Source organism: Motacilla alba, chromosome 22, assembly GCF_015832195.1.
Source record: "Motacilla alba alba isolate MOTALB_02 chromosome 22, Motacilla_alba_V1.0_pri, whole genome shotgun sequence".
Classification (NCBI taxonomy): Eukaryota; Metazoa; Chordata; class Aves; order Passeriformes; family Motacillidae; genus Motacilla; species Motacilla alba.
The window spans coordinates 1,809,803-1,833,799 of record NC_052037.1 but is presented as its reverse complement, the minus strand read 5'-3'; the positions used below and the strand labels follow the sequence as shown (position 1 = coordinate 1,833,799).

General features: G+C 61.4%; 2 protein-coding genes across 3 annotated transcripts in view; both read right to left on the bottom strand.

Annotated features, from left to right (window-relative positions):
• Positions 1-335: 335 nt before the first annotated feature.
• TGOLN2 (trans-golgi network protein 2) lies at positions 336-5,638 on the bottom strand. 2 transcript variants are annotated; one of them, XM_038160431.1, is made up of 5 exons: positions 5,500-5,638; positions 4,512-5,200; positions 3,681-4,400; positions 3,092-3,175; positions 336-2,611 (listed from the first exon to the last, which is right to left on the bottom strand). In XM_038160431.1, exons 1-5 carry the CDS (start codon positions 5,567-5,569, stop codon positions 2,606-2,608), a joined length of 1,569 nt encoding a protein of 522 aa, XP_038016359.1. In that variant the 5' UTR covers positions 5,570-5,638; the 3' UTR covers positions 336-2,605. The 2 variants fall into 2 exon arrangements, with proteins under 2 accessions (XP_038016359.1, XP_038016358.1); XM_038160430.1 differs by having other exon boundaries at positions 3,681-5,200.
• Positions 5,639-9,725: 4,087 nt separating this feature from the next.
• TCF7L1 (transcription factor 7 like 1) overlaps positions 9,726-23,997 on the bottom strand; it is a 31,092-nt gene continuing 16,820 nt past the window's right edge. The window contains exons 12-20 of the mRNA XM_038160162.1: positions 14,144-14,464; positions 13,814-13,946; positions 13,255-13,357; positions 12,934-13,017; positions 12,310-12,453; positions 12,058-12,217; positions 11,566-11,673; positions 10,931-11,021; positions 9,726-10,853 (exon numbers count right to left, since the gene is read on the bottom strand). Coding sequence (XP_038016090.1) covers positions 10,432-10,853; positions 10,931-11,021; positions 11,566-11,673; positions 12,058-12,217; positions 12,310-12,453; positions 12,934-13,017; positions 13,255-13,357; positions 13,814-13,946; positions 14,144-14,464 — 1,566 coding nt within the window. The 3' untranslated portion in view covers positions 9,726-10,431. The remainder of the gene's footprint in view (positions 10,854-10,930; positions 11,022-11,565; positions 11,674-12,057; positions 12,218-12,309; positions 12,454-12,933; positions 13,018-13,254; positions 13,358-13,813; positions 13,947-14,143; positions 14,465-23,997) is intronic.

Genomic DNA, 23,997 nt, shown 5'->3' with positions numbered 1-23,997 from the left:
CCCCGGATAAAGAAGGGATCCAAGAGGAGAGCTCACGCCTAAGCCGCGTCCGGAGCACTTTAATCTCCTCCGGGGCCTGACCTGGCAGCACCCAGGGGAGCTGGGCTGATGCTGGGCGCTGGAAAGCAGACTGGAAACTCCAAATCCGCTCTGGCCCGGGCCTGTCTGGGCCCCTTCCGGCTGCACGCGGGGCTCCGAGCACACTCGGCCCCACAAGCCAGGTGTTTTTGTCAAAATCAAAGTGGTTTTGCATGAAGAGGAGCCACCCTGCACCTTTGGTGCCAGCCGTCAAGGAAACCATGTGAAGAACGTGAAAAAAAAACAAAGCCAAGAGAGAAGTGAAAACTCAACCTTTTGGGTCTTTTTTAATCCATTTACTGATTTCACCACACAGAAAATTAAAAAAAAAAACAGTACAAAGAACTGTAAAAAATTCTGATCCTTCCAAGCAAGGTGCATTGCACTGCAGCAGAAAACAAATCATGTGCTGGTCCAAGCCTCAAAAGTAGGAATATTTGGCAAAAAAACCCTCTGTGCCAACAGACAGCATCCATGGAAAACACGTGTGTCCAAAGGGAAAAGGTTCTGTGCACGTTGATCCCTGTGGGACACGTGGCACAAACACCACAAACTCAGCAAACTGGGAGCAGTCCCCGGGCTCTGGGGCAGCCCAGGCTGCTGGCAGAACACACCAGACTCAGCAAGGGCTGGTGGGGGGATTCGGGGGGCAAACCCCCCAGTTCAGCTGGAGTGAGCCCTGCCTTGCCCAGACCCCTGAGGTGGGACCTCGGTGCCCTGAGGAATGCCTGGCTCAGCCCGGGACCCAGGGGCTGGAGGTGCAGAACACTCCCTGCCCTGCTGGCAGCAGGATTCCCACAGCCTGGGGCAAGAGAGGGTCTGAAACAGCTCCCAGGACAGAAAAGTAAGCAGATGGTGAAAAAATAAAAAGCCTTTCTAAATTATTGTTCAATTAAAAAAACCAAAAACAAACCACAAACCAGGACAGAGCAAGCGTAGAGCACTCACACTCAGAAAGCACACACACCCCAAAAAGCCTGGCCAGAGCAGCCCGGGAGCACAGGGGAGCCCAGACACTGGAACAGGGCTTGTCTCCCTGCAGTGTGCAAAAGCCAGGGTCCCCCCAAAGCAGCCCCCAGACCCCTCAGGGGCCCTGCAGCAGGGTGATGGGGCAGCAGCTTCCCACCCTTCCTCCCAGAGCTGCACTCCCAGCCCTGGCTCCCCTTCCCTCCCTCCCTCCACCCTCCAAACAACTCCTGGAAGCGCTTTCAGCATCCTGGATGTTTCCTAGGAAAACCCTGAGAACTCTTCAAGGCCAAGGGGGACTCTCCCGCTTGCCGAGAGCCAGCAGAAAGGGAAAGGATGGATTTAGGGTTTGGAGAAGGCCAAGCCCCCTCTCCCCTCTTGGAATGAACCATTAGGAATCAGAACTAGAGCTGCGGCTTTCACAGTGAGCAGGAAACAGCTCTGCCCCTGTCCAAGGGGAGCACAGGGCAAGGAGCTGATTGTTCCAAGCCGGGCAAGGGCAGAGAAAAGCCCCCAGGAGGGAACTGAACCGTCCTGGGACTCCAAGTGCAGGACTGGCACACGCCTGGCACCTGACGTGGCTCAGCTGGGTGCCCACCTGAGGAGCTCTGGGCTCCTCAAATCCTTTTTTTCTTCTGGAAAAACCCAAAGCAGGAGCCAAGCAGGTACTTTGTGCCCTCTCCAGAAACATCCCAGCTTGAGGAAACCTCTGGGGAGCAGAGCTGCAGGAATGGAAACAGCTCAGAGGTGCAAGTGGAGCACCAGCCCTTGGGCTGACCAGCACCAGCCCAGCACTGGAGGCACTGGGAGCCTCCCTCACCCCAAACTCCTCAGGGATTTTCCTTCCTTCCTTCCTACACCTGACAAGGGCAGGAAGCAATCTTCCCACCTGAATCCCTGACCCTGCAGGGCACGGACTGCCCAGCCTGACCCCCTCCCCTCCACCACCAACACCCCCAGTGCAAACGCTGAACTGGGAGCACTGGCAGGGAAGAGACCTGCACGCAGCACGAAGGGCTGGAGCTACAAAAGCTGCTTCAGCACGGCCAGAGGTGTGTGTGGAAAAGGGAACCTGGGTGTGAGACTGGGAAGCTGACCAGGGAGAGAAAACCCCAATCTGAGCAGGGAGAGAAAACCCAGAGCAGGGAGAGAAAACCCAGCTCTGAGTCTGTGCTGGGTCAATGCCAAACAAGAGAACTCACGTGCTCCCAGCCTGAGCACCCAAACCCAGCCGTGGAGAAGGAGGGGCAGGAGGAGGCCAAGGCAGCTTCGTTCCCAGGCAAGGGACAGTCCCATGGCTCAATGTGCAGCAGATCCTGAATTTCCCCCCCCGAAAGGAGGGGTCAGTCCAGCAGATGGCAAATTCCATTGCACTGGGACACACGAGTCTGGCTTTTCCAGCAGCCAGGGGGAAAACAAGGCAGCTGGGAAAGGAGCAGTTTGGGGAAGTGAGAGGCTTTATCAAGGTGCAGGTGCGAAACAGAAAGCGTTTCCCCTCCTTCCCGTGGACTGGAATCCAGCCGTGGCAGCACTGCATCCCCGCCAGCATCTGAGGAGCAACCTAGATCTGGAAAGGCAAAGGGACAGGCTGGGACTACCCGAAGGCTCGGAGTTACTCTGCTGCTCGGGGCAGACCTGAGAGGGCTGAGAAGCTCCCCAGGCCTCTGCTCTGCTGACTTTCCTCCTCCCGGGGCAGGAGATAATTACAGGCACATCTGCCCTGGGGGGCAAGAGGTGGAACAAGGCTTCGAGGGACAGAAGAAAGGGATTTCTCCACAAATCCTACCCCCTCCCACTACAATCCTCTCTGATAAGTCATTTGGATCAGTGACAAAGTCATCCAGCACAGCCCAGCTCGAGACTGCCCCACCTGTGCCCTGGGGCAGCACCTCTCAGCCTCACTTTCTCCCTGCCAAAACCCTGTTTCTGCCCCAAACTCTGCTTTCCCAACTGCCCGAGCCTTTGGGCCCCTTTCCAATGCCAAGGGCCGATATTTTGTGTTTCCAACACACACCAGGCACGCCAACCCCCCCGGGCTGGGTCTCACCTTCTGATCCAGTCTCTGATAATCACCAGATTTGGGCCGCCGACCAGTTTTGGATCTCTTTCCTTCCAGAGCAAAGGCAATGATCTTTGGAGAGAGAAGAATGGAGCCAGGGTGAGTGGAACAGCAGCTTCCAACACAGGCTCGCCTCTGGATTTTCATTCACCTGGCTCCCACAACCCTTTTCCTGTCACCAAGCACTTGAAACAGGTAAGTGCCAGTACCCAACCATCCCTGGGATGGATGATGAGGTTTGCTCAATAAGCAGAAAACAGCAAGAATTCTTTTTTGTCCTCCCTCAAAACCAGCCTCATGTGAGGAAAAACAACCCCAACCTTGTGATGCTGCTACAGAAAGCTGCCAGAGAGAAGATGGAGGATAAGATCTCACCCCCCTTTGTGGTTTCACCTCTCAGCTGAAAACCAGCAGCAGAGCAGACGACACCCAGATCCAGCCCCACTCCTGCTCACGACCCTCCCGCCACTGTGGGGCCACGGGAACGTGGGCCAGACTGGGAGATACTGGAGAGAAACCAGTCAGGGGGAGGGGAAGGGGCTGGCAGGTGCCAGCCCGGGGGCTCCAGGGCGCTCACCTTGCGTTTGTTGTGGTAGGCCACGTACAGGGCTGCCACAATGACAGCTGAGGTCACCAGGTAGGCAAAGAAGTGGCTGCTCTCCGAGCGGGCCCTGGGCAGGGAGGGAACGTTCTTCTCCCTGTCCTGGCCCACGGAGCTGTCACTGCCCTCCTCGGCCTTGCCAGCCTCCTCCACGGCGCTCTCTTCGTTCTCCAAGCTGTCCCCCCCTGCAGCGGGCTGCGAGCCAGGGCTCTGCTCCTCCCGGGAGCTCTGTGTGCCCTCCTGGCCGTGAGGCTGCTCGCCAGCAGCGCTGCCCTGGCTCTCGGGCTGGGCCTGCTGCCAGCCTTGGCTGCTGGCCCCGCTGCCAGCCCTGCTCCCGCCACCTCCGCCCGGGCTGGTGCCACCCTGGTCCTGGTTGGTGCTGTCCTGGGTGTTGCTGTTCTGGTTGGTGCTCTGGTCCTTGTTGCTGCTGTCTGGCTTGTTGCCCTCATTTGTGTTCTTGCTGTCCTTGCCATTGCTGTTCTTGTCACTGCTGCCCTGCTTGTTGCCGTTGTTCTGGGTGTTGCTGTTCTGGGTGTTGCCATCATTTGTGTTCTCACTGCTCACGCCATTGCTGCCCTGGTTGGTGCCCTGGTTGTTGCTGTTGTCCTGGGTGTTGCTGCCCTGGTTGGTGCCCTGGTTGTTGTTGCTGTTGTCCTGGGTGTTGCTGTTCTGGTTGGTGCCCTGGTTGTTGCTGTTGTCCTGGGTGTTGCTGCCCTGGTTGGTGCCCTGGTTGTTTTTGCTGTTGTCCTGGGTGTTGCTGCCCTGGTTGGTGCCCTGGTTGTTGCTGTTGTCCTGGCTGTTGCTGCCCTGGTTGGTGCTGCCGTTCGTGTTCTCGCTCTCCTCGTCACCCCTGCCCTTGCCCTGGCCCTCCTGGCCGTTCCCATTCCCAGTGTCCCCCGCCTGGCTGCCACTCTGGCCGTCCCTGCTGGCACTGCTCTGCTCGTTGTTGCTGTTCTGGCTGCCACTCTGGCCACCAGTGCTGCTCCCTGCACCGCCTGGGCTGCCTGCGTTTGCAGTGCTGGAGTCTTTACTGCCCTGGCCGTCAGTGCCACTGCCTGCACTGCCCCTGTCCCCACCAGTGCTGCTCCCTGCACCGCCCTGGCTGCCAGGGGCACCGTTTGTGCTGTCCTGGCCAGCGCTGCCTGCCTTGCCGCCGTTCTGGCTCACAGCTCCCTGTCCCCCGCCTGCTGCATTGCTGCTTCCACCACTGCCACTTGCACTTTGGCCCGGCTGAGCACCCCCCGTGTTGCTGCCCTGCTGTGACTCGTTTTTCTCCTTCTTGTCGCCGCTGGCACCGTTTCCAGCGGGATTGCTGTCCTGCTGTCGGTTTGTGGTCTCATCCACGCTCCTCCCGCCGCTCTGCTCTATTTTGGGGTTGCCGTTGTTGGAGTTACCGCCGTCCGTGCGCTCGTTTCCGTTCGTGTGCTCCGGGCTGCCGGCTGCTCCGCTTCTCCCAGGCGCTGTGCCGGATCCGTTGCTCTCCGTTTGCTGGATCTCTGCAGCGGCAAACACGGGGAGCGCGGTCAGGGGGCACCGGGGGGACCCCGAGAGGGCCGGTGCAACCCCTGAGGAAGGGGGGAGACGCCCCGGGAGCGGGGGAGCCCAGCTGGGAGCAGAGGGGACCCCGGGGGAGCGGCGGTTACCGAGGGCGGAGCGGGAACCCCGCTGACCGAGCGCGGCGGAACCCCGAGGGCAGCGGAGGCCCCCAAACCAAGCGCGGTGCGCGACCCCCCCCCCGGCCCAAGGGCTTCGGTGCCCTCTCCCGCCCCCGCCGCAGTGCCCCGGCGCGGCGTACCGGCGGCGCAGAGCCCCAGCAGCAGCAGCAGCAGCAGCAGCGGGAGCCGCGGCGCCCGCGGGGCCTCCATGGCGGCCGGGCCCTCAGCGCCGGCAGCGCCGCTTCCGGGCGCGGCTCTCGCGAGAGCGGCGGCGGGGACCGAGCGGAACGGGGCGGGGTTCGCTAGGGGGCGGGGTTGTGGGCGTGACCGCGCGGGTGGGGCGGGGCTTGGGAGCCCCTTTGGGAGGCGGTGGGCGCCCCCTGGCGGGCGCAGCCGCATTTTGGGGTAAAACCCCTCGGTTTGGGGCAAAACCACGGGTCTGGGGTAAAACCCCCTGATTTGGGGTAAAACCCCATCGGTTTGGGGTAAAACCCCCCGGGTTTGGGGTAAAACCCCATCGGTTCGGGGTAAAACCCCCCAAGTTTGGGGTAAAACCCCCAGGTTTGGGATAAAAACCCATCGGTTTGGAGTAAAACCCCATAGGTTTGGGGTAAAACCTGCCCATTTGGGGTAAAACCCCCGGGTTTGGGGTAAAAACCCATCGGTTTGGAGTAAAATCCCATCGGTTTGGGGTAAAACCTGCCCATTTGGGGTAAAACCCACCAGCTTGGGGTAAAATGCAAGGGTTTGGTGTAAAACCCCCTCGTTTGGGGCAAAACCTGGCGGTTCAGGGTCTGTTTCCCGGCCCTGAGAGCCCGGGGCAGGGAGCCAGTGAGAAAGGTGGTGGCTGCAGCCCCAGACGGGCGCTGGGAGTGCACTCCTGGCTCTGGAGTGTTTTTGTTTTGTTTTGTTTGTTTTTTTTAATACCCTGTTATTTTTCGTATTTTAATTTTTTTTTTTTTGATAACCCGTTATTTTTCAGACGCTGTTTCGTTTTCTGGATAACCTCTTGTTTCTCTTCTTTCGGCCCAAGCAGGCGAAGCTCCCCAGCGGAGCAGGAAGCTGCCTGTGCCCGGCACCAGGGCTGCTCTCCTGCAGTTTATCTGGCTTAGATAAAAAAAACCCAGGGTGCAGCTCCTGGATCATGGATTGATGGGGTACCCCGGGCTGGGAGGGACCCGAGGGACCAGGGGGTGCAGCGCCTGGCCCTGCCCAGCACACCCCAGCACCTGAGCCCGTGCTCACCCCAGCAGAGCTCCATCCCCCGTTCAGTTTTGGGGCGTTCCTGGCGCCCTCTGCTCTCCCCAGTCCCTGCAGATTCACTTTTTGGGGGTGGCTCTTTGCGAGGGCAGCCACCGAGAGCAGGCTGGACACACAGGTCTGGCCTTAATTAACACTAATTGGGGTGCTTTAGCGTGCTGTCCCCAGGCCTGGTGTCAGGATAATAAAGTCCTCACCTCGCCCGATCTGCATCCCCCATCCCGCCCCTTCCCCCCGAGGGCTAATCTGGCCAGGATAAAGGATCAAAAGGAGAAACAATTAGCAAATGGAAGAATTTAATGACGCTAATTAAAATGTATTAAGTGTAGCCACTGCCTCTGCAGCAGCTGCTTTGGCAGGAGCCCGGAGGCGGGAGCGCAGCCTCACCCCGGACATCTGGCGCGCCCTCCCCTCCAGCCCCCGAAAAAAAAGAGGCTTGAAGAAACCTCGGTGCTCGTGGTGGAGCCCCTAATTAGCTCCATCTCTGCAGGAGACCCCCGGGACCTCATTAGGCTTTTCAATTAGTGCCTGGCCAGCCTGCAGGGGGGGAGGGCCGGGCAGGAGAGGGGGGCTGCAATTAAGCAATGGGGTGGAGGTGACAGGAGCAGCCCCCAGCCCAGGCAGAGCTCCGGGCTGGCCCCCAGGTGCTCCCAGCAAGGCTCTCGGGGCCAGCCCTGGCCATGAACCCCACGGGGCAGTGGCCAAGGGGGCCCGGAGCAGCTGCGGGAGGTTTCTGACCTTGTCACGCAGTCAGGGAACGGTTTGGGCTGGGTGGAATCGTACAGGTCTCGTTCCAGCCCCAGTGTCCAGCCCGGCTTGGGCACTGCCCGGGATCCAGGGGCAGCCCCAGCTGCTCTGGGCACCTGTGCCAGGGCCTGGCACCCTCACAGGGCAGGATTTCTCCCCAATATCCCATCCAGCCCTGCCCTCCGGCACCGGGAGCCATTCCCTGTGTGCTGTCCCTCCATCCTTGTCCCCTGTCCCTCTGCAGCTCTCCTGGCACCCTTCAGGCACACCCAGAGAGCCAAACAGTGCTGGGGACACCCCAGGCCTCCCACACCCCGGGCTGCTGGCTCTGGGGACGAGTTAAACCATGAGGAACATCACCTAAAGCTGTCAGAGCTGAGCAGTGGAGCCACCAGAGCCGCCGGCCACACCGTCCCAAATGGAAACACGCTGGGTGCCCAGGCTTCTTTCTACAACGAAGCTAAACCCCAGAGCTTCCCTCTTCTAGAACCAGGGAATGGTTTAGGGTGGAAGGGACCTTGAAGAACAGTGTGCTCCAGTCCCATCCCGTGGGCAGACGCACCTCCTGCGGAAGCATTCCAGTAGAATCCAGAAGGATCCGTTTCCCGTGGACAGCCGCTCCGAGTCCGGCAGCGTCACCCAGCTGCAGGCGTGGCGGGCGCGCGGATCCCTGATCTGTTCCAGGGGCTGCAGCCCTGGTGTCACCTGCCCCAGGAGCAGGGCTCGGTGACCGCTGGCTCCTGGCAGGATAATCCCAGCCTGCCCCAGCTCCGGGGCACCACGAAGGCTTTGGAACAGATGTTCCTTTTCCGTATGGGAAAGCACGGAGTCAAACAAAGGAATATTCTCCTGCTGGAGCCCAACATCTGTTTGAAGCTGTCTGGCCCTGGCTGGGGTTTAATCCTTGTGACGGGTCTCTCCATGCCTCTAATGTCCCATGAAATCCAATTCAAGGGGCTGCTTGTCCCGAGGCTGCTCCTGGCGCTGGGCAGAGCGGGGCCGCGCGTCCCCCGGGCGCTCCTCACCAAAAACCACTTTCCTGGAACGGCTCCTCTCAAAAAAACTCCCGTTTGCCTCCTTTCAAGCCACGGCCACGCACGTTCTGGGTGACACCCTAATCCCCCCGGGCCGGCGCTCGCGACGCGTGGCTGCTCCTCCCTGCCACAGTTCACACAGGTTTTTCTCCTTGAAAGCAAGAAATAATCTGAATAATTTGGGGCGCGGAATGGAAGCACCTCCCAAATCTGGCCACAGTGAGGGTGCTGGGGGATTTGGTGGCACCCAGCAGCTGCTCACGGCTCCCAGCTTGGCTCTGGCAGCTCGGGGATGCTCCAAGCTGGCAGTCCCAGCTGTCCACGTGGTGGTCCTGAGCTGGATAGAGCAGCCACGCTCCTGCTGGAGGTCCCACTGCTGCCTGCACAGGTTTTGGAGCTGGCCCCAGGTGTGTCCCCAGGGCTCAGGGCAGTGCCTGTGGCTGGGGCCTGGCTCAGGTGTGAGTTTTTGGAGTTCTGCCCAGCTCTGGTATTGAAATCCTCAAATCCAGGTCTCGCCTGCTGCAGATGTGGATGCCAACATCTCACACATCTGGAAAACACAGACAGATCCTCCTCAGTGCCCGTGAGGTTCCCTTTCCCCCCTACCTGCAGACAGGTGCCTGCTGCTGCTCCACTTCCTTACAAATACTCCCCTGGGGTCTCCTCAGCCCTGGAAAGAAGAGAAATGTCACAACAGGAGGAAAAAGCGTCACTGATCCCCCAAATGCACCAAAGTCCCACCAGAGCCAGCAGCTAGGGGATGGGCTCAGCCACCACTGATGTTGCCACCACCACGCCTGGGAACTGGGGTCCTCCGTGGTCCCCAAAATGCAGGAGGGGTGAGGGGAGACAGCAGCCAGGCTGGGCCCGGGAGCAGGAGCAGGGCAGGCAGTTTCCAGAGGGGAATGGAACAGGGCTGTGAACCCCGTGAATTACCTCCAGGCAGCTGCAGCTCCGAGTCAGTCTGCAACAGAAACAAAATCCTGAGTTCCAGGGGCAAAATTGGGTTTTTTTTCCTGCTGAAATACAAGGAGAGGAAGAGTCCTGATACACCCAAGTACGGAGCTGACTGAGGATTCCAAATGGGTTGAAAATCCACCGGGTTGGTTTTCTGCTGGTCCTTTTCCATCCCTGTTTGGAAGAAGCAGGCCCAGAGCACCCAGCACACACCAGTAACTCCCACTCCCCGGCTTCTCGGGCACTGGTTCATCCAGCCCCCCATGTCCTGGTGCCTGGGTAACCCCAGCAAGCTGCACACTGATGGTGGGCACCCCAAAATCCCCCTGAGCCCATCGCCAGAGGTGTTCAGGGATGCCGGACCTCGGGAGCAGGACTGGAGCTCCATCCCGAGGTATTTCCCAGGAAGGTGGCAGAGGAAAAGTGGCGAGCGCTTCCCACACAGACCACACTCACACCGGGAGCTGCAGCTGTAGTTTTATTTCCTTTTGTGAAAAATAACAGGATTTTGAGGTGATAAAAACACAACCCCTCCCAGGGCTCAGCCCCAGGCCCTGCCCACCCCAGCAGGACCGCGGGCAGGAGCAGCACCGACGGAGCAGCATCCCCGGGGCAGGACCAGCTCCTTGCCAGGACAGAGCTGGGCGTGGGAGCAGGATTTTGGGAGCAGCTGGAGGCGTTCCTGCTCCTGGCTCCGGGATGGAGTGCCAGTTCCAGTCAACGCCTGCCGTGTTTGGTGCTGGCATCACCGTGCGGGGCCATCCCCGTGCCCCACGGCAGCGACGGGCACTCATTCCTCCCACAGGGATCCCCATCGTCGGCACCTTGTGGAGGGTCTATTCCATCATTTTTTTTCCTTTTTTTTTTTCCTCTTTTTTTTAATAAAAACAGTCTTTAGGTTGACTGCTGGCAGCAGCTCCGAGCAGAAAGCCCCTTTCTCCAGAGTCTGCTCCCAGAGAGTTCAGAAAGGGTCAAATATTGACCAATAATGGTTTTGGCTGCGTTCGAATCTTGATTGTGGCTTCTGCAATGTACAGCGGGGAGGGGGCGGGGGGTGGGGGCGAGCTCTGTGCCTCAGTCAGCGGGTTTGGTGACCAGGGACAGCGGCTGCGTCTGCAGCACGGCCAGGGCGGCCGGCACGGCGCCGGGGGCGGCCAGCAGGGCCGCGGGGGTCACCGCGCCGAAGGGGACGGGCCTGGAGAGCAGCGAGGGCGGGCTGCCGAGGCCGGAGGAGGAGGAGGAGGAGGAGGAGGAGGAGGAGGAGGCTTTGCTGGCGAGGACGGCGAGCTGGGCCCGGGCCTCCGGCTTGGTGGTGAGCGAGAGCGGCTGGGCCTGCTCCGAGTGCGTGGCGGCCGGCGCGGCGGGCGAGGCCAGCGCGGCCGACGGCGTGGCCGGCGAGTCCAGCATGCTGCCGTGGGACGAGGCCGGGCTGGCGCACGGCTTCTCGGCCGGCAGGTAGGGCACGCAGGGCTTCTTGCTCTTGGCGGGCAGCGAGCCTGCGGGGACAGGGGGGGTCGGGCGCGGCGTGAGGGGCGCGGCGCGGCGCGGGGGCGCGCGGGCGGGGGGTACTCACTGTCGGCCTCGTGGCTCTGCTGCTGCTGCTGCTGCTGCTGCTGCTGCTGCTGCTGCGCCAGCTTCTCCCGCTTCCGCTTCTTCTTCTTGCCCTGCAAAAGAGCGTTCCGGCTCTTTCGAGCTCCTCGCGCGGCTCCCGGCCGCCGCGGGGGCGCCGCGCTGGGAAACGCGGCCGGCAGAGCGCCTGCGGGGGCCTGGCACTGTCACCCACTGCTCCAGCACCCCGAATTCTGCCCCCAAGCACAGCCAGCCCCTCCCAGCACCCCGAGCACAGCCAGCCCCTCCCAGCACCCCGAATTCTGCCCCCCAGCACAGCCAGCCCCTCCCAGCAGCCAGACCCGTCCCAGCACCCCAAATTCTGCCCCCCAGCACAGCCAGCCCCTCCCAGCGCCCCGAATTCTGCCCCCCAGCACAGCCAGCCCCTCCCAGCAGCCAGACCCGTCCCAGCACCCCAAATTCTGCCCCCCAGCACAGCCAGCCCCTCCCAGCACCCCGAATTCTGCCCCTGAGCACAGCCAGCCCCCTCCCAGCACCCCGAGCACAGCCAGCCCCCTCCCAGCACCCCGAATTCTGCCCCCCAGCACAGCCAGCCCCTCCCAGCAGCCAGCCCCCGGGAAGGGCCGGGCACACACGTACGTAGTTGTCCCGCGCCGACCAGGTCGGGTAGAGCTGCGAGTGCAGCTGCCGCTCCTTCCGCGCCAGCTCGTAGTACTTGGCCTGCTCCTCCCGGGAGAGCGAGTGCCACTGTGGGGCAGAGCATGCTGGGGACCCCAGAGCCACTCTGGGAACCCCGAGAGCCACACTGGGGACCCCACACCCACACTAGAGACCTCAGAGCCACTCTGGGAACACCAAAGCCAGGCTGGGAACCCCCAGATCCACACTGGAGACCCCAGACCCAGGCTGGGAACCCCAAATGCACACCAGGAACACCGAATACATGCTAGGATGCCCAGAGCTACGGTGGAGACCTCAAAACCATGCACTGGAAACCCCCAAATCCACGCTGCTGACCCCACCCCAGGCCACCGGCAGCTCCCTGGGCTGGCAGTGCCCAGGTGAGGCACTGATCCAGGGGCAGAGGGAAGCCAGGGGCTCTGAGGGGTCCCGGGGGGGGTCCCACCGTACCCGCCGGCCCAGGATCTGGTTGATGGCCGCGCTCTCCTTCAGCGTGCACTCGGCCACCACCTTGGCCCTCATCTCCTTCATGTACAGCATGAAGGCGTTGAGAGGCTTCTTGATGTGGGGCTTCTTCTCCTCCTCCTTCTTCACTGCCACGGGGGATTTCCTGGAAGGGACAGGGGGGTCAGGACCCCCGGAACAGCCCCCGGGGACAGGGGGGTCAGAACCCCCAGAGCAGCCCCCAGGTCCCCCACTCACGAGCTGCCTGCGGGGCTGGAGCTGGGCTGGGAGGGCTCCTGCTTGACGATGGGCGAGACGATGGTGGGGTGAGGGATGCCCGAGGGGTGCAGCCCGTGCGCGGGCGGCGGCACCATGTGCGGGGAGAAGCGGCTGGACATCAAACTGCAGCGGGGGCACACGCAGCAGGGGCGGTCACAGGCAGCCAAGGACCCCCCCAGAACCTCCTGGGTTCACAGACCCCCTGCCTCAACCCAGCTGAGCTGGGAACTCTGAGAACGTGCTGGGACCCCAAGGGCACACTGGAAACCCCAAAACCGTGCTGGAGCCCCAAGCCACCCCAGAAACCCCAAATCCACCCTAGAAACCCCAAATCCTCTCTGCACTCCCCGAAGCCATGCTGGACACCCGAAAGCCCCCAGATCCCAGCCCAGCTTTGAGATGGTGACACTGATCCAGCCCCAGAAATGCCCTGAGCCCCTTGGATGTCCCACTCCTCCACCCCTGGGGACCAGCCGCGCCCTCTGGGGGCATTTTCAGTCTCCTGGGACTGCTCTGTGCCCATGCTCTGCGTGCAGCCAAGTGTCCCAAAGCCAGTGCCCGCGCCGGGGTGGCCCTGAGGGTCCCTCCCCTCCCGAGACCCACCTGGACATGGAGGCATTCATGGCCAGGGCGGGGTAGGGGTGCCGGAAGCCACCAGCAGGAATGGAGTACACGGGCTGTCCCTGCCTACAAAAACACGAGTTTCAGGGGGAAAAGGATCCCTTTCCGCTTCATGGGCACCCTTGGAGTGGTCTTCAGCTGATTTCCATCTGCAAGGCTCCCAAATTTTCCAGCAGCAGGGAGTCCCTCCCTTCCCACCCCGCCAGGAGCCTGCAGAAGTGGATGGAGCAGCAGCAGCAGGAGGAGGAGGGGGGTCTCAGTGAGCCTCCCAGGGTCCCCAGGCCAGGGTCAGCCCATCCTTACTGTGGCACGAGCCAGCCCAGCGGGTGCGGCAGCTGCCCCACGGCTCCTGGCGACAGCGGGTAGTAGGGGGGCAGCTCGGGGGGGTGCGGCGGCCGTGGGATCCCTGTGGGGAGAGGGAGCCAGGAGGGGGCTCAGAACAGGGGCACGGCAGCCTCGGAGCCCCCCGAGCCCTCCAGCACCTTTCCCTTGAGCACCCCAGCTCCCTCTGAGGACCCCAGATCCCTCAGCACCCATCACCCAGGCTGGGCAGAGCTGAGCCCTGGGGGGATCCCCACACCCCAGCCCGAGCTGTCACTGGGCAAGGACCCCCCTGGTCCCTGGCTGCACCCCCAGCCCCCTCCCAGACTGGGTGGAGAGGCAGAGGCAGCATCCATGGGAGAGCCCCCCACTCCCAGCCCATTCCCCCTGCTCCCCCAGAGGTATCCCCAGCCCTGCTCCCCCAGCCCCGCTACCCCCCTGCTCCCCCAGAGGTGTCCCCAGGTGTCCCCAGCCCTGCTCCCCCAGAGGTGTCCCCGGGTGTCCCCAGCCCTGCTCCCCCTGCTCCCCCAGCCCCGCTCACCCGTTTTGGGGTCGATCTCGGGGGACAGGTGTCCGGGCGGTGACCCCGGCGGGAAGGGCTCGCTGCTGTAGGTGATGAGCGGCGTCAGCGGGTGCATGTGATGGGCGTGCTGCACCACGGGCACCTTGTTGGACTGCGGGGAGAGCGTGTGCCAGGGCTCAGCCCCTGAGCGGCCCTGGCCAGGGGGCAGCACGGCCCTGGACTGCCCCAGCGAGGCGTCCCTGCCCCCTCCCCAGCCCAAACCACCCCCCAGTTCCCCACGGGACGGGAAAGGATCGCTGGGGGTGCTGGGGATGCAGCAGGGGGATCCAGGGCTGGGGCTGCTCTCACCAGGTGGGCGGGCGAGGGCGAGCGGCTGTCCTTGAGCGTGGCCCCGGCCGGCACGTCCAGCAGCGGCCACTTCATCTGCAGGTACTGCGGGAGGGACGGGACACTGCCTCCAGGAACCCCGCACACCCCGGCCCCAAAAACCCTGCCCCAAAGCTCCTCCTGGTCCCAAAACACCCCCAGACCCCGAAACACCCTCAGCTCCAAAGCTCCTCCTGACCCCAAAACACACCCAGCCCCCGAAACACCTCCTGATCCCAAAACACCTCCTGACCCCAAAACACCCCTCAGCCCCAAAGCACTCCCAACCCTGAAACATCCCACTCAGCCCCAAAACATTCCTACAGCCCTCCAAAACATCCCTATCCCCAAAAGATTCCCCAGCCCCAAAACTTCCCCCCAGTTCCAAAATATTCCCGAGCTGTGAAACAACCTCTGACCCCAAAATACCCCCGGGCCTGGCCTGCACATCCAGCCGAGGACACCCCAACCCACGGGCAAAGAGGTTTTGGGGTTTTTCTCCCTGTCTGGGTGAACACCTCGCTGTGACTCTGGGGTGTGTCCCTGGCACCCCCAAAGAAAGGGGCTTTGTGCAGCGTGTGGGGGGACAGAGGCGTTTCCCAAAGGCAGCACGAGGGGGGCAGGGAGGGTCCCTGGAGATGCCAGGGCTGCAGAATGTGGGAATGTGGCTGCAGCAGCTGCCTGCAGGAATTTCCCCAAACACAAACCTTCCTGAGCTGAGGCAGCTGGAAGGAAAACCCAGCAGGAGTTTGGGGGAGCGTTAACTCTTCCAGGGCTGGGGGGCTCCTGTCCCCTCACACGGCCTCCTGTCACCCCCAGAGTGTCCCGTGTGTCCCCCGCAGCACCTCTGGCTGTGCCCTGCCTCCAGCACCTCCAGGGTCCCCCATCTCAGGTATCTCACCTGCATTTCTGGCACCCTGTCCCTGCCCTCCCAGCACCTCCAGTCCTCCCTCTGCTTCTCCCCCTCCCTCCCCAGCACCCTGCATCGCCCCCCTCCCTGCTGGCACCCCAGGAGCCCCACCCAGGACCCCCCGGCACGGCACAGTCCCGAAGCTGAGGAGGATTCCTCACAGTCCAGCCATTCCACAGCTGCCAGCACAGGGGATCCCCAAAAACCTGCTCAGCCAGGGGCCACGGGGCCACCTCCCACCCCAGCCTGGCACAGGGATGCCCCAGCACCTCCAGCACCTCCTCCCAGCGAGGCTTTGGGCACTGCTGGGATCACCCCGCAGGTGCCAGGCTGGATCCACCCCCGGCAGGGGCTGGGGCACCACAAACCCAGAGCAGAGCACGCCTGGAACGTGGGGGGCCCACGACCCCGGGCCCACCCTGACCTGCCAGCCCACTGTCCCCCCAGGTTCACTGTCCCCATGGGCTGGCCACGACCTGCCAGCTGTCACTGTCCCCCCAGGTTCACTGTCCCCATGGGCTGGCCATGACCTGCCAGCTGTCACTGTCCCCCCAGGTTCACTGTCCCCATGGGCTGGCCATGACCTGCCAGCTCACTGTCCCCATGGGCTCACTGTCACCCATGGGCTGGCCATGACCTGCCAGCTGTCACTGTCCCCCCAGGTTCACTGTCCCCCCTGGGCTGGCCGTGACCTGCCAGCTCACTGTCACCTGTGGGCTCGCTGTCACCCCAGGTTCACTGGACGAGACCCTGGGTGCTCCCCCCGTGTCCAGGAGGTGCCCCCCAGCCCGGGGGGCTCCCCCAGCCCCAGCCCAGCCCCCTGCCCCCACAAAGGGGCTTTCTGGCTGCCCTGTAAGCGGAGAAGGCGCCGAGGGACGGGGACAGGGGGCGGTGGCACCGGGGAAGGTTTGGGGATAAAAGGCTGATTCTCATTTCGAGGCCATTTCGGGAGCCTGGGGAAGGCAAAGGGGAAGGGAGGGGGAGGAACAGGGGGGACTCTTTCAAAATATACAAAGCGGGGGGAGCTGGTGAACGGTTCAGTGGTGATGTGGAAAAATGACCCCCCCTCCCCTCCTCTTCCTCCAGCTGGGACACAGCCCCCTCTGTCCCCCCACGTGGGGATCCGAGCTGTGAAACAGCAGCAAAAAAAATAAAAAAAATAGAAAAGAGGAAAATAGTTGAAAATCGGTCACATTCCAGAGAGATTAGAGCCAGTCCCGGGTCCTCGTTACCAGCCAATTAAAACCAGGGATAACCCCTTCCCTGCTGGAGCCCATCCCCCTGGGAGCCCCCAGACCCAGGAGAAGGGGCCAGGGGATCCCCCATGTCCAACTGGGGGCGTTCCCAGAGGATTTCCACTCCTCCTCCTCTGCACAGGCACCAGCCCAGCTGTGCTGATTTCCTGGGAAGGGGGAAGAGCCCCTGGCCGGGGCCGCGTGTCCCAGTGTGGCACGTCCTGCAGGTCCCGGTGTGTCACACCCTGCTGCTGCGTCCCACCCCGGGGCTGCAGCTCCTGGCAGCTCCCTGTGCCAGTGTCCCATGTCCCAGTGGGGTTTGTCACCCTGTCCCAGGGTTCCGTCACCCAGCTGCGTGTCCCAGACACCCCTGTCCTGCTGTCCTGGTCCCAGCCCCTCCTGTCCCAGCACGGCCATGCAGGTGAGAAGGGATTTCTGAGGGAAATGGGTTTTCCAGGTGTCCCAGGATCACCCGCCCCAGCAGGGCTCCCTTCTCCAGGCTCTGCAACTCACCCCAGTGCTGCACGTCCCACCACTCGTCCCAGTGCTCCCTGCCCTGCACAGGGATCACAGCCTCAGCCTGGAACCCACTGGCCTTGTTTGGGGACAGGAAATGTCTGACAGAAATGGTTTGGGACCCCCTGGCCTCGTTTGGGGACAGGAAAGGTCTGTTTGGGACCATTCTGCCAGAGGCTCTGGGGCAGGAGCCTCTTTGCTGGCTCTTCCCTTTGCCTGCAGAGGCTCCCAGAGATGATCCCACAGGAACCACCGTGGGGAAGATCCAGGTGATCCCAGGATGTGAGTGCTTCATCCCCATCCCAAAGCCCCGGTGGGCTGGAGGCACCAGGAACATTCCCACGGGCATTTAAGCATCCACCCTTTTGTCCCAGAACAGGAGGCAGAGAAGGCTCGCCCACCCTCATGCCAATCCCTTTGCCAGCCCAAATTCCCAGGGCTCTGCAAAGTCCCCTGAGCCCCTCCAGAGACCCCCAGTCTGTTTACACAGCTGCAGGACCACCAACAGCCCTTCCCCCTCCCGCCTCTGCTCCCTTTTCCCCCAAAACTCATCCCAAAATCCCGCCAGGCCAGTCAGGACAGGCCAGGCATTAGGGCAGAGAAAGGGGGTTTGTAGGATGTTTAATGCAGGCCCCCAAAATCTTCATCCAGGTGCGGCCACTGCAGCCCCATGGCATCCCAAGGTGCAGCTCTGAGCAGTGTCACCAGCTTGTTTGGGAAAAAAACACCCAAATTTGGCTCCAGGAGTGGCAGGGAACGGGATTTTTGAGAGAAATGGGGATTCTGGGCCCAACACATCGTCCAGTTCCTTAAAACTTTGTGTTTGGGCATAGGAAGTTGGAAAAACCCCAAATGTGCCCTGGTAGAAGGGCCTGGGGCTGCACCCAGGGGTGCTGCAATGGGGGTGGCCCCAACAGGGATTGGGGGAAGCCCCAAACGGGGGAAAAAAGGGAATGGGAAGGGGGGAAAGAAGAGGGGAAAGCAGGGACCTGGCCTCTCGCCCTCCTGAGACAGGACGGGGTGCCCTCCACACCCCAACAAATCACCCCAATGGCAAGGACCAGGGGGAAAAGCCAGGAGCATCCCGGCCCCTCAGAGCCCGTCCTGCAGCTGCTGCATTCCGCCTCCCTGGGATAACCGGGAAGGCAGAAATCCCAATTACAGCTGGATTTACAGCCCAGGCACGGAGACATAAATCTCCCCCCCACCCCCGCCATCCATCCGCTTCCCAGCCAAATAATCTCCTCCAGATGTTGCCCATGGAGGACAAATCCCAGCCAGGAGACTTTTGGGAGGGTCTCCTGCACCCCCACATCCCAGGGAGAGCCCCAAAACCTGCTGATCAGAGTTACCTTCCCATCAGGGTTTGGGGTTTCCACGGGCTGACACAGGGCTGATGCAGGAGACATCACCACGCTCCCCTGTGGCATTGTGGTGACCCCGGCCTGGCCAAGCGTGTCCCGGGTGGGGACAAGGATTTTGGGTGGGAATGAGGGTTTGTGTCACCCTGCCAGCAGAGGTTTGTCCGTTCCCATGACACAGCCACGGACACCAGGTGGGAAATGCCAGTGGGGCTGGGATGGGAAGGTGGGAAAAGTGGCTGGGAGATGAAAAATAAGTAAAGGAGAGGTGGCACTTGTGCAACCCACGGATCCCTACCCACGGATGCCGTGTCCCCACCCTGGGGACACCAGTGGCATCTGCTGGAGAACTGGGTCCCAGGTGTGCAGAGGAAGGAGGGTGGGATGGGATGGAATAGGGTCAATGGGATGGGATGGGATGGGATGGGATGGGATGGGATCCATGGGATGGGATGGGATGGGATGGGATAGGGTCCATGGGAGCAATGGGGTGCTGGGGATGAGGCTGGAGCTCTGGCAGTGGGGACAGCAGTGGCGACAGCCCCGGGTGGCCCTGGCACTGGTCCACACTGGGTGCCCTGAGCATCCCGAGCCTCCCCCACCCATGGGTGCCCCAACTCCCAGCCCCCTGCTCATGTCCCCACACCCAGTGGCCCCAAACCCTGCTGCTGGCCCAGGCTTTGTCTGCAGCTCCCAGGCCTCAATGGATCCATTCATGTCCCGCATCCTCTGGGGATCCCGGCAGGAGCAGCAGGCTCAGCCTGCCCTGGCACCAGCACAGCCCTGTCCCAGAGCCTCCAGAGCCTCCTGGAGCTGGGATGACACCAGCACAGCCCTGTCCCAGAGCATCCTCAGGCTGGGGCTGACACCAGCACAGCCAGCTCTCTGTCCCAGAGCCTCCAGAGCCTCCTGGAGCTGGGCTGGCACCAGCACAGCCAGCTCCCCATCCTGCTCTGCCCTCTGCCAAGCCCTCAGCAGCGTCCCCAGGATCCCCAGAAAGCCCAGGGATCCCGGGCTGAACACGCAGGGTGAAATCCTCGCCAAAGAACCACCAGAAAAACACCAGAAAAGAGGCAAAGCGGGCGGGGGCACATCAGCCCTCCTCCTCGAGCCTTCCCGCAGTCCATCCCCTTTCCCCAAACTCCCAGAGACGGAACACAGCACAGCCGCTCCCGGTCCCGACCCCTTCTTCCCTTATCCCTCCTCTTCCTCCGTCCAGGATGCACCGGGCACTTCCCCCCGGGTTCCTCTTCCCTCCCAAGCTCCCGCCAGCGACTTCAAGGAAGGAAAACTAATGAAAAGCAGCTGCTGGGAATTCCAGAAGGATGATGAATGCGCCTCAGTCCCGGAACAATCCCAGGGCTGAGCAGAGGCGCCCCGAGCACTTACTTCATCGCTTTAATTTGGGAATCGTGTTAGAAAAGGAGGGAGGAGGGAGATTTGGGGGGTGGGGGGGAGTGGAAACCTCCTGTAGGTCTGCAAACTCCGCCCGCAGGGTAATTAGCCGAAGAGCATAATTAAGGAGCGGGATAAAGGGGCCATTGTGTGCGGCAGCTCTGCAGAGCGGGCGGAGAGTCTGCGAGCAGGGAAACTGAGGCACGGGGAGGGCTCAGGGCCGGGAGGGGCTGGATCAGCCCAGCAGCTGCACAGAGCAACACGGACACGCCAAAAAAGTGTGAAAAAACGGGGTTTTTCCTTAATATTTACCAGGTGGGGAAGGAGGGCGGCGCTGAGGGGGGCAAATCCCAAATAAAGCAGAAAATCCCGAGTTAGGGCAGCAGGAAGGAGGAACTGCCGTGGTCTGAGGATGCTGAGCATCGAGCGAGCCCCCACGCCGGAAAAATCCCCCCATTCCAACACCTCCATCCGCATCCCAGTGCCAAAATCCCTCCAGGCTCTGCCAGAACCGCCAGCAAGACCCGCCCGCTTTTTGGAGCAGCCCTTCTTCCTGCCAAAAATCCGTATTTTAATCATTTTCCTTGGCAGCAGCGCAGTTAAGGATCTATTTTCTTTAGGAGACAGATACGGCTCTGTATCCTCGGGAATTCATCGCAGGAGTGGCGCAAAAAAAGCCGGAATAAGTCCAGGTTATGGATTTTTCCCTCATTTATTTTGGGATCGCAGCCTGCCGAGGCGCATTAATTACACCGAGGTGCATTAATTACACCGACATGGCGTCGGGAGAGCTGTTTGGATGGAATTCCACGCCTGAGGAAGGTTTGGATTTATTTAAATCCTCGCCTCCAGACTCGAATTCCTGGGGTTAAACTGGTTTTTTTTGGGAATAGTGCCAATCCTGTGCATGGTCTCGGCTCCGCTGCTCCGGCGGTGCCGTGCCTGGTTCCCATCCACTTCCCAAGCAGGGCAGAGATGCTGGGATGAGGTTTTACCCCCACACGGGTCCCTCTCATTCCGGGTTTGGGGTAAAACCCATCGACTCCACGCCATCCTGACGGAATGGAGCCGGCACCACGGCAATCGGGATTTGCACCCATCCAGCTCGTGCACATCCAGGGTGTTTCCTCTCCATCCACCTTGGACACCTTTGTGTTGTTGGGAACGATCCCAAGGAGCCAAACACGGCCTCAGGTCCCCAGCTCCTGATTCCCCACGAGGAAAGCCAGGCAGGAATGCTGCTCCGAACAATGCCATCGCTAGACTCCAACAAATCCCTTCACCATCAGAGCAGAACCCAACATTCTCCCGGGACAGGAACTGCCAGGAAAGTGATTCTGGGGACCACGGAGACTTCCCAAATTCCAGGATCCCATTTGGAAGTAACCCAGGAGCAAAGTGAATCCAGAGACTGAGGAGCAGGAGCATCCATGCTTTGCTGCTTGGTGGGCTGGCACAGGGATGGGACTGCTCCTGGAGTGTGGGAAGGCACTGTGTAACCAGATTCCTAAATATTTCCCAGATTTCCGTAGATATCCCACATTTCTACAGATTTTGGAGCGGAGAAATGCAGAATGCATTTTGGTATTCCAAAAAAAATCCTCCAGCTGTTTGTCTGTCAGGCAAGTCCTGGCACCTGCAGGCTCATCCATCCCCAGGATCCACCACCTTCCTGGCCACCTCCCGGCCCTGGAGATTATCTGGGCTTTGGGTTTCTTCTCCCAAAACCTTTCTCCTCCCTGCAGTTCACCTGGCTGCGAAACACGAGGCCGGGTGCCACGGCCACCGGGACGGCTGCATCCTGCAGAGCAGCCAGCTCCCTGCAATGCTGGGGCAAAAAAACAGGGAAACAAGGGAAAGATGATTCCCAAGGCAGCCCGTGCCTCCTGCCACCCCGAGTTCCGCGTGTCCAGGCTCATCCAAGCCTCCCTCCCGGGATGGGATGGGGTGGGAGGCGGGTTTGGAGCTTGGCGCCCTCGGGCCGTGCTGCTCCCGTGTGGGGATGCTGCACCCGGCTGGACCCGGAGGGACCGGGAGGCTGCTTCCAGCAGGGGGCTGGGAGCTGTGCCTGGATGGATCCAGGACAGGATCGGGGTGCTGTGTCCAGCAGTTTGGGAGCTGTGCCTGGATGGATCCCAGAGAAAATCGGGGTGCTGTGTCTGGCAGTTTGGGAGCTGTGCCTGGATGGATCCAGGACAGGATCGGGGTGCTGTGTCCAGCAGTTTGGGAGCTGTGCCTGGATGGATCCCCCAGAGGATCGGGATGCTGTGTCCAGCAGTTTGGGAGCTGTGCCTGGATGGATCCAGGAGAGGATCGGGGTGCTGTGTCCGGCAGTCTGGGAGCTGTGCCTGGATGGATCCCCCAGAGGATCGAGGTGCTGTGTCCAGCAGTTTGGGGAGCTGTGCCTGGATGGATCCAGGACAGGATCGGGATGCTGTGTCCGGCAGTTTGGGGAGCTGTGCCTGGATGGATCCCAGAGAGGATTGGGGTGCTGTGTCCAGCAGTTTGGGATGTGCCTGGATGGATCCCAGGGGGGATCGGGGTGCTGTGTCCAGCAGTTTGGGATGTGCCTGGATGGATCCAGGAGAGGATCGGGGTGCTGTGTCCAGCAGTTTGGGAGCTGTGCCTGGATGGATCCAGGAGAGGATCGGGGTGCTGTGTCCAGCAGTTTGGGAGCTGTGCCTGGATGGATCCAGGAGAGGATCGGGGTGCTGTGTCCAGCTCCATCGAGGGTTCTGTTCCCAGAAGGCAGCGGTGCAGCGTGAGGAGGCTGAGCCTGCATGGATCCAGTGCCAGATCCAGGATGCCGTGCCCGGATGGATTCAGTGCAGGATCAGGGATGCCTGGGGTGGATCAGGAACAGGACCAACGATGCTGAGCCTGGCTGGATCCAGCAGGAGATCAAGAATGTTGTGCCAGCAGGACCTGGTGTGGGACTGAGGATGCTGCACAGGATCAGGGATGCTGTGCCCGGCTGGATGCAGACAGGACCAAGGATGCTCTGTCCTACAGTCTCCTGTTTGATCGAGGATGCTGAGCCTTGCTGGGTCTGCTACAGGCTCAGGGATGCTGTGCCCAGATGGATCCAACATGGGACTGGGGACACTGTGTCCATCCACGGCACGATGCCATCCTGGGATCTGGGGGAATCCATCCCCCGGTGCTGGGCTCGGCTGCTCTTTGTGGCCGTGGGATCCAGGAGCATCACAAAACTCACCCGACCCGCCCCAGCTCCCCCACGCCCCGCGCTAACTGGAGGCCCCATTCCATTGGAATGCAGCCCCAATCCACGCTTTCCCAACCCCAGTCATCCCTCTAAAACATCCGGGAGGCGACACCCCTCCAGCCCCTGTTAATTAATCCCCTTTCTGGGATTCATTAAATCATCGTTAGTGGCCGCTCGTGACGGATCCCAAGCCCAATCCCTTCTCATTATCCCGGATTCCTCGCCAGTGTTTGGCATCGCGGTCAGCCGTGCTTCATCCCCAAAACCTCATAATCCCAAGAGTGACAAATTGGGAATACAGCCTCGACCCAGCCGCCGGCAAACACCGGGATAATTAGCTTATCTGCCCTCCCCATCCCGGGATTTGCACTTCACGCCACTCCAACCAGTTGCTTCCAGGAAAGCAAAAGTAGGAAAACGCTGAAAACACGGAAAGCTCTCCCCGCGAACCAGCCGGGTTCCGGGATTTCAAACCATCACAAACATTGTAATTTATCCCGTACAGGCTCCACACGGGAACACAGTTCCCCATGGATCCGCAGGAATAAAATGTGGGAAAGCATCGCGGCAGCGAGAATGACACCGGGACAGCCAGCAGCGAGGGGGCTGCAGCCCCGGCTCGGTGGGTACCGGTGCCAGCATCCCTCCCTGGGGGGCTGAGAATTCCCCCCTGCCTCGGGGGGCTGAGAATTCCTGCCAGGATGGCCCCGTAGGGAACACCTTGTGTTCCTAAAACACCTTCACACCCCTCAAATTGCTTCGGGATGCCGCCCAAGAAGTTGAGCGGGATGGTTTGGGGGTCGAGGGGCTCTGCTGAGGGGAGGGGGTCGCTCCCCCTCTCCCACCCCCCCCAGTTCTCGCTCAATTTGCTTAATCACTTCTCCCCCCGCGGCCAATGTTGGCCCATTAACGGCTTTAAAACCCTTTTAAATGAGAAAAGCAGCAGCTCAGGGTCAGGTTTCTGGGCGGGTCCCCCGGAGCGAAGCCCCCCAAACTCCCCACCCCCCTCAAAGCTCCCCCCAGAAGGGGCAAAATGACTCAAAAATAAAAGAAATAAACCAAATTTCTAGGTTTTTCTCCTTTAGCATCAGGTGGTCGCCTTCCTGCGGGACGGGCTGTGAGGCTGGGGGGGTCTGAGCACCCGCAAAAGGTGAGCGGAGGCTGGGGAGGGTCCGGGGGGGCACTTACGTGCG

Excerpts from the sequence above, each read along its gene's own strand:
- TGOLN2 (XM_038160430.1), bottom strand. The coding sequence starts at position 5,569 with ATGGAGGCCCCGCGGGCGCCGCGGCTCCCGCTGCTGCTGCTGCTGCTG. Across the intron at positions 5,201-5,499 it reads GCTGGGGCTCTGCGCCGCCG|AGATCCAGCAAACGGAGAGC; the intron begins GTACGCCGCGCC and ends TTGCCGCTGCAG. Across the intron at positions 3,176-3,680 it reads CCTACCACAACAAACGCAAG|ATCATTGCCTTTGCTCTGGA; the intron begins GTGAGCGCCCTG and ends CTCTCTCCAAAG.